Genomic DNA, 9,077 nt, shown 5'->3' with positions numbered 1-9,077 from the left:
TTACCAAATGGTCGGAGCACAAAAAAAACGAAAAGTGGCCGAAAATAACACACAATGAGCACAATAATACGAACAAGTTTTTTCTTCATTTTTTCATTTTAGCGCCGCTAACTTGATTGAGCTTCACCCACCGGCTATTTGAAGTGAGTGTAAAGGGGAAATATGAGCGACAAACGGCTGTTGACTTGGACACGAATGACAGCTGGGGATACGCGTGCATGAATGAATAAAAAATTTAATATTTCCGCTATATAAAACAACAAATACATGTGTACATTTCCAGTTACATAGGTGCAAATGCTTGCTTGCATGCTACTTTATATGTATGTATGTGTAAAACTGCATTCATGGCATTTTATTTACATATACGCGCATTCACTTTGATGGAATCGGATAATAAATGGAAGCGCTTTCATTCACCTCACTCAGATTGCGAGTTAGTTGTTGTTGTGTTGTCGCTGTAATTGTTGGTGGTGTTGTTGGTGTTGGCGGTATTGCTGGCAAGCAACTATTCGTGGCCTGCAAAATCCATCAACTGACATTGGATAAACTTCCGTGCGCAACAACTGACATTCACATTGACGCCGGGACATGGCTCGTGGCTGCATTTTAAAATGGAAGTAATTAAAAGTGGTAAAAGTATTTGAAGGGCGAACACTGAAGTTTAACTGAATGCAATAAAATATTTTTAAATTTAAAACGAAGCGAATTTCATCGGCGTTGTGCTGTGCTGGGATTTATTGGGCATAAAGTTTTGCGCTTGCCGTTTTTTTTTTTTTCATTTTGAGCTGCAAAGTAAGTGTTGGTGTTGTAAAAATGAGGTCAGACCTTTTCTTAAAGGTGTAATAAACCGATAAGCCTTTGATTGTCCGTCAGTTAAAGTGAAGTAAAGTATTCACCAGATTTTGAGAGTGAGTACTACACTTAAATATCAGAGAACGAAGTGAGTATGAATTTTGTTATAGAAAGCTAAAAATTAAGTTTACTTTTGACTTTTGCTAATTTGAGTAAAGAAATGCTTATTATTTCTTCGATTTTTTTTTTTTGAAGACAAAAATGTAATTCAAAGTTTTTCTGACATTTTCTGAGCACAATATGAACGGTAAATTTACTTTTGTCTTTATTTAAGGCATTCATAAAATGCGAAATTAAGATTTAAATGTACACTTGCCAAAACATACCCCGAAAAGGGAAAATCCTTAAAATTTCAAAAATAAATATCTCAAAATTTCCGAAACGTACCGATAAAATAAAACAATGTATCGCGAAAAGGAAAAAAATTTGCAGGCTACCGAAAAAAATCCCAAAGTTTCAAAAATCCCGAAAAAAAAAATACGAGAAGTCCCCGAAAAACCCCCATAAAATTCTTTAAAAATCCTAAAATTTAAGACCTAAATTAAAATCACTCAAAGCTCCGAAAAATTACGAAAAAAATAAAATTCCCGAAAAGTCCCTAGAGGTGCCGAGAGGTGCCAAAAAGTTCGGACAGAGAAAATCGTAAGAATTCCAGAAATAAATCTTACAAAGTTTCGAAAAAAGTCCATAAAAACCTGACATCCCAAAAGGTCCCAATAAATTAAAACGGTGTATCGCGAAAAGGAAACAATCAGCAGACTAGGGAAAAAATCGCAAAGTTCATCAGAAGTCCGGAAAAAACACCAAAAATTTTGGAAAGATCCTAAAAAATCGACATAAAAATCTGCCAAGACTCGAAAAATTAAGAAAAAATCATAAAAAGTCCCTGAAAAATTGGAAATATTTTAGAAAACTTTCGATAAACCCCGAAAGGTCCCGAGAGGTCTTAAAAAATTAAAGCGAAAAGTATAGAAAAATATTCAAATAGGTTGCAAATAAATTCCAAATTTTCTCGTTAAATCTTGAAAAGCTGGTGTTTCCGATAGGACAGCAGTATGATGTATTGTGGAAAAGTTTTCTGTCACTCCTGGCTTCGGCATTGTGCCATCTTCAGTGTGATGTTTCGATGAAACCGGTTTGTCTCCAAATCAAATTTGACAAGGAATGACGAAAAATCGTTCCACAATACATCATTTCATTTTATTATCAATGCGTGGAAAATGTTTGAGGAAAAAATCAGTTATCCCCCTGCGTGGGCATAGGTTTTTCAAGCTTTGTATACATTTAGTGCCCACCATCGATCTGGATACATAATATAAAGCTTCTTTACATTTTATATACGCTTTTTCCTTATCGATGTTTTGTCTTTTCCACTTTTATAGGACCAAGTTTTTGGGGCCTTATCAATCCACAATGGAATATGTGCAATAAAGGGCGACGCCAATCCCCCATAGACGTAGTGCCCGACAAATTACTCTTCGATCCGTACCTGCGGCCGTTACACATCGACAAGCACAAGGTAAGAGCTACATATGTATGTACTATGTGGGAACTAAATTTTTTTAGCAGTAATAGATTTTAGTTGGGTACATGTACTCTTTTAATGAATGGTAATAATAAATACAGTGGATCGCTACAAAAAAGTTTCTTTCTTCCAAAAAGGGAACCCACATAAACGGTTGTACACTTTAAATAAAATTACTGTGATCTATGTAGAAGCACTACAGAAACGACTGGCGTGCTTTGTCGAACTTGGCCAAAAACGGTTAATCGTATAAATGTTATATAAAAAATTTCGACAATTTTTTTTTTTTATTTTTAGAAAAATTTTAGTTCTTTTTAACCGACTTCACAAAAAGGAGAAGGTTATCAATTCGTCGGAATATTTCTTTATTTTTTTATTTTATTTATTTTTTTATGTACATATGTTACCGCATAACTATGATTATCTTAAATTTTTATATGGGAATTGAAGTCGGTTTTGTTTTTTGCTTAAAAATTTCATGTTTAATATTTCTTTTTAATGCGTAAAGTGTGCGCAAAGAAATGTCAACAAAAAATTTTTTTAAACTGAGCACTTGAAACTTGACTTTACTATACTAAATTTTTCTGAAAATTCACAAAAAAAAATAAATAATACAGAAAATGTTGCTGGTTCATTTTTAGAACTTCGATATACAACGTCGAAACGATATCAGAAATGTTAACTAACTTTTAGAAGTCTTTTGGTACTTTATGCATATGCTGACCACCCTTAATACGAAAGACACCTATATATAAGAATCGAGAGTTGCACCTTTTCCTGCATAAATTCCCCCGAACAGCTAAACTTTCTCACCGACTAGAAGAACTTTCACTATTTCACGTTGAGATTTTTCTACTCTCCTTAGTGGGATGCCTCGAAGTAGCTTCTTTACTTTCCAAATAGGAAGAATGTTACGCCTTTCCATATGACCTCTAAGATTCTTGACATATGGCCAACCATGTCGTTCCCTACAATACCACAAAACTCCGAGGCAACCTTGAACAGTTACCGCGATTACAGGTTGTTCTCAGTATGTCCGAAACTTCGTCATGAATATACTTAAAGCTCAGTTATGCTATCTTGAGTTATAAATGCTACGAAGGTCAAGTCATGTAAAGCTAAGTACGCATAGCTTAGCGTTTACTCATAGATCTCTTGTGGGCTAACATTCGCTGCATTATTACCTACAGAGGAGCGTTGAAATTCAGGCTACCTGAAATCATATTTCCGCGCTAGTTCTCATAGATATCTCATTAAATTAATAAACTTTTTTCTTTTTACAAATTAAAAAAGAATCAATCCTATATGTGACTAATAAGCAATTTCCTATTCCAGCAAGTTAAAAATTTTTTGAGTACATTTGTTCTTTAAAAATCAACTTAAATTCGCACATTCTACACAACCGAAAAGAGGAAAAAGACGACAATCAGTAGCTCAAAGCCATTTGTTTTCTCTTTTCTTTTCAATTTTCGTCGCATCGTTTGCTGTCTGTTTGCACGCTCGATTGGCTGATTGTTTGAATGCTTAACTTTGTTGGCTGGTTGACTGGATGACTGCTTGTTTGGCAAACTGCTGTCTCTTTTACTAACTGACTGACTGACTGGCTGTGTTCTTGGTTCGCTTGCTGTTTGCTGTTCACTGTTGGCTGTTCACTGTTGGCTGTTATCGCCCAGGTTTCCGGTACACTACACAACACAGGTCAATCGCTCGTCTTCCGCGTCGACAAGGACACAAAGCAACCGGTTAACATCACCGGTGGCCCACTCGCCTATCGCTATCAATTCGAAGAGATTTACATACACTATGGCACAGAGAACAGTCGGGGGTCAGAGCACTATATACAGGGTTACAGTTTCCCCGGTGAGGTAAGTGTGCGCCCCTATACTCGCATGGACATACATATGTATGTATGTAAATAAGACAACAGCAAATTGTTGGTTTAACAGACATTTTTCACTTTTGCGCTAATCCACACTCGTCGTTCTTTCACTTCATTCATTCTTTTCAACTGTCATTCACAGATACAAATTTACGGCTTCAACAAGGAACTCTACCACAACATGTCCGAGGCGCAACACAAATCGCAGGGTATTGTGGGCCTCTCGCTGATGGTGCAAATTGGGGAGACACCAAATCCCGAACTACGAATTATTACCACCACATTTAATAAGGTTTTGTATAGAGGTAAGTTTACTCTAAAAATTCACACTCAACTAGTGTGTGGGTTGGGGCAGGATTTGTCGATTGGATCAAATGTCAACGACTTGCGCTTCAAATGCGGCTGAATGCCAGTGTTGCCAGAAAAAATTTGTTAAAAACCATAAAAAGGTTACTGAAACTATAAACACAATCTTTTTTCTCTAGAAATATCTTCATTTATAACAAAAACTCTCTTCTTATTTGCGCATTCATCTTTTCTATATGATGATGTTTCTATAAAGTTAATTACAGAAAATTTAATTAAATTAAATAATCCATACTTTTTATTTTGTGGAAATTTATAAAGCCGAGTGTGACCTTCATAAAGCCAAGTTTGAGCCCGAATTTTGATAGACAAAATCAATTCAAAAACATACTCGTAAAAATCTGTAATCTACCTGCCGTGTAAGTTAAATTGATGACAAAAACGAAAAGTTTGTTGCCAACCATAAAAAAAAAAATCTTCAAGCGCTGGCAGATATCTTAACTGTGAAAATTTTTTGTATGGAGTTTTATTTTGTTGTAATTATATTAATTTGAAGATTTTTCTGATTATTTATGAAAAATATCTTTATTTTGAAGATAATTCTTCACTTCTGGCAACACTGCTAAATGGGCGTGTGGATGTGTGTGTGTGCGCGCGTGCCGAAAAGAGAAATTAACAAGGCATGCAAGTTATTTCCGGTCAACAAAGTGCAAAGGCTCGCTTCAAATACGAGTGAGTGCAAGCATTTGCCTGCAACGCGAGAAGACTGCAAATATAGAGAGATGAGTGTGTGGCATGGCTTGATGGAGGAGTTGAGCATTAAACACACGCCGGCCCAGCTGGTGCCAGTGGTGGCTTTTCCTGCGCTAGGTGCAAAAAGTCAGAAAAAATTGTGTACTACTTAGGTGAGTTTTTTCCGGCACGAACAATAATAATTATGCGCCGAAGACTTGGCTCAATGTTAGCGACCTGAAAGCAGAAATCAAAAATAGAAAGCGAAAAGTTCGAAAGAAACCTACAATTCTTACCGTTTGCATTTTCATGGTTCAAAATATGCAGCACACACACCCACCACACAGCACATGCGGAAGAAGCCACTGTATGTAGATTTGTTACCAACATTTATCGTCCACAATTACTTTCAGCGCTGCTGAGGCGAACGGCAAACGAAAAAAAAATACACAACAAAAAAAAACAATAACAATGCCGGCTTAACGCTTAATGATGGCCACCATTTGATGGCGCAAAATTATGCGCCGCCAAATGCAATAAAAACGCCGGTTCATAATATAATAACATGGCAGCGGCGGCACACTTACAGTGTTGCCACATTGCCTTCCGCTGGCACTTTTGCTGCACAAATCACACGCCAGTCAGCTGTGGCCAAACACTTGGCGGATCGTGTCATTTGTAGCGCCAACGTTCTCGTCATTTCGCCGCACTAGAAGAAACTAACTGGCAGGCATGCCAGTGTTGTTGTGTTTGCTTTTGGGCTTTGCTTGCCAAAGCTTGTGGGATTTTAGTGGCTGAGCAATATCTGGAAATAAGAGCACATATACACATTAGGCTGACTGAAATAATAATAATAATAATATATTTTGGCGATGCGATAAAAATTAATAAAATCGAAAATTTAACAAAATATGATATATTAATAAAAAGTTATTTTTGAGTACATAATAATTTGAAAATTTTCTGGAAAAACCTCATAACTAAAGAAATTAAAAATTTAGGTAAACGGCTTAATTTAATTATTCAATTCACGTTTTCGAGGGGTTTTGCTGTGCTGTAAAAATATTCATTGCCGATCTAGACGGGGGTTTTCTGAACTAAAAAATCAGTAACTGGTTTTTCTTCAAATAATTTTGTTCGAATAACTCGAAAAACGGTTTTAGAAAAAAGTCGAATAATCGCGCATCCTAATATTCACCGATCCTACTTAATATAAATAAAGAAGCTTGAAATTATACTAAAAATATTTAAAGGTTATGTAAGTAGCAAAAAATATATCGCCGTATTCATAAACTTCAAAGTTAGTTAGAAAGAATTAGTTTTCAAATAATTCAAAAAAGTTTTCTGAAAAAAAAATACTTATTCGTAACGAATAAATGTACGGCGAATATTGGGAAAGTTTGAATATATCGATAACCTGATGTCAGATTCAACTTCAGCGCGCCAAAAACCGATGGAAAGTTTAGTCAAGCCTCAGATTTCGAAAAATGTAGGCATTTGTGATTTCACAAATATTATCCTTAAATTAATTCGTGGCCAAAACTTTATTGTTTCTAGCTAAGCAAAGCGGATAGAGTAAAATTAGACAAATTTTCTCTTTATGAAGTACTTTTAACAAATTTGTATACGTTATAGGGTGGCAGCCATTTTTGACACTTACCTGAAAATTTGTTTTATGGGGACCGACCCAATCTAATGTACATATATGCACTTTTTTCTCATGAAATTTTTCTTAAAAGTAAGCATAATCTTAAATTTCAATTCTTCCATAACTGGAATATTTTATATGATTATTTTTTTCATTTTTATTTTTCCGATCAAAGTTATATAGTTAAATTTGTACTTTGTTCGGTCAAATTTAATCGTTAATTTTGGATTTTAAGATGGGGATTGCGTATTTATGACCGATTTAAACGATAAAAAAATTTATCGAAAAAATAAATCATAGCATGACGATTAAATTTGATCAGTAAAATATAAATCCGTATTTACGGTTAAATTAAGATTATTTATTATAAAGATTATATCCGTTACCAATCCTGGTTATATTCTTTAGTTAACGTTGGCTTGTAAGACCGCGTTGTAGGTTTAGCTTACCAATTCATTTGCGAACTTTCATCTTTGGTAAATTTTAATTTCATTTGGTAGGCATTCTAGTGAGGTAAACAATTTTCCGAGTGGCCACGCCGATACAGGCGCCACTCGGCAGCGCAGTAGGATGCACAGTAGAGGCCGCTAAGTTGTTGTACGCTGTTGCAGGAAGCAATGCAAACAGTAAAAGTGGCAGTTAAATTTTGCCATTAAAACCTTCTTTGACACGTCGTCACGCCAAGCCCTAGCAGCCGATGCCTGCTGCATTGACCACTAGCTTGCCGAGGGCGAGAAAGTAACAGCAAAAATTGAGCTGTAGAAAAGTTAGTGCTTGAAGATTTTATGAAAAAAAAAATCATAAAGTAAATAAAAGAAAAAATAAAATAAAAAAGTTCGTTGGAGAAAATCAAATTCAGAATATCTTTGCAAAGAAAACGAATAACAAGAAGAGGACAAAAATAGAACGAAAGAAATGGAATTATTCCTCAATTTTCCGCCACCTTTGCTATAAATGACGCCAACAAAAGTTTTTACTTTGGTTGCTTGAATTAGTAGGTGCATTACCTTTTGCGAACTTAAAATAGAAAAAATAAAGAGTAAAATAAATATATAAGTTGTGGCATATCCACTTCAGGCAACAGTTAAAAAGTGAAATTACGAAAATAGCGAGAACTTATTTGATACTTTTTATTTCGCCAATCGCCTTTTATGAAGACACTCTGCTTATTTAGCTAAGCTAACCAAAGCGTCCTTGACACTCACGCCTTCCAGGAGAAGGCAGTCAAATTTGGTTACAAGGTGGAATGTCTATATGTTCCGGCATTGTGGGATTTTAACACGAACTAAACCACCGGCTGCCATGTACATACTTTCCTCCGCTACTACCGCTAAGTTTTTCGTCGGAGGCTGCTTGAGTACGAAGCTCATACGTACGTTACTTTTCTAGTGTAAACATTTTGTTAGTTATTTCAAGATAATGGTTTAACTTACCAAGATATCTCAGTTTGATCATGTAGTCGTTTTTTACGCTGTTAGCCATAGGCATTAAATTTCTGTATGGAACAAGAGATATATGTATTGCACTGGCTACTTTATACAAAATAATGCACACTTTTAGGCGCACTATTTGCGCATTAGTCAGCAACGCGAATGCCCAATGGGATTTGCTTTAAAGGAAGGCAATAATAATTAACAATATTCATTTAATAAACATGTTTATGTAAATTTTTTTGCTTGCACTTAAAAAATCTTTACGGTTTTCCTCTTTGATAGGCTTTTCCACGCCCATTCGGCACATATCAGTGCGTTCACTGTTGCCAAATACAGATAATTACATTACCTACGAGGGATCCACAACGCATCCCGGCTGCTGGGAGAGCACCGTATGGATTATTATAAATAAGCCCATCTATATCACAAAACAAGAGGTGAGTATTACTATTAAATTACATTGGAAATTGGCCGTATTCTGCTTGTAATTACTTAATTGAATTGTTTAAACCATAATCAGTTGGTAGGATTATGCCAAAACCAAATAATGCCAACAAAAAACGAAAAACCTATAACTCGTATGGAAGCTAAAAATAAAAATAAAAACATTATATTTGCATAGAAAAAACAGCTTTATGGGCATGATTATTGCCTAATTGAACTCAATTAAGCGCACCAGCAAATTTGTTTATTCTGTGG

The 9,077-nt window shown here is 35.4% G+C and overlaps 2 protein-coding genes across 2 annotated transcripts in view; one reads left to right on the top strand and one right to left on the bottom strand.

Moving 5' to 3' along the window:
* The window catches only part of LOC118732978 (carbonic anhydrase-related protein 10), a gene marked incomplete in the record, with an annotated part of 92,396 nt that overhangs the window by 5,835 nt on the left and 77,484 nt on the right, over positions 1-9,077 (bottom strand).
* On the top strand, positions 1,096-9,000 carry LOC118757272 (carbonic anhydrase-related protein 10-like). The gene is made up of 6 exons (XM_036491999.1): positions 1,096-1,102; positions 2,238-2,374; positions 4,054-4,245; positions 4,402-4,564; positions 8,661-8,815; positions 8,899-9,000. Exons 1-6 carry the CDS (start codon positions 1,096-1,098, stop codon positions 8,998-9,000), a joined length of 756 nt encoding a protein of 251 aa, XP_036347892.1.

Source organism: Rhagoletis pomonella, unplaced genomic scaffold (assembly GCF_013731165.1).
Source record: "Rhagoletis pomonella isolate Grant_MI unplaced genomic scaffold, Rhpom_1.0 Rhpom_scaffold_00002, whole genome shotgun sequence".
NCBI classification, from domain to species: Eukaryota; Metazoa; Arthropoda; class Insecta; order Diptera; family Tephritidae; genus Rhagoletis; species Rhagoletis pomonella.
This window is presented reverse-complemented; position numbering and strand designations above follow the sequence as displayed.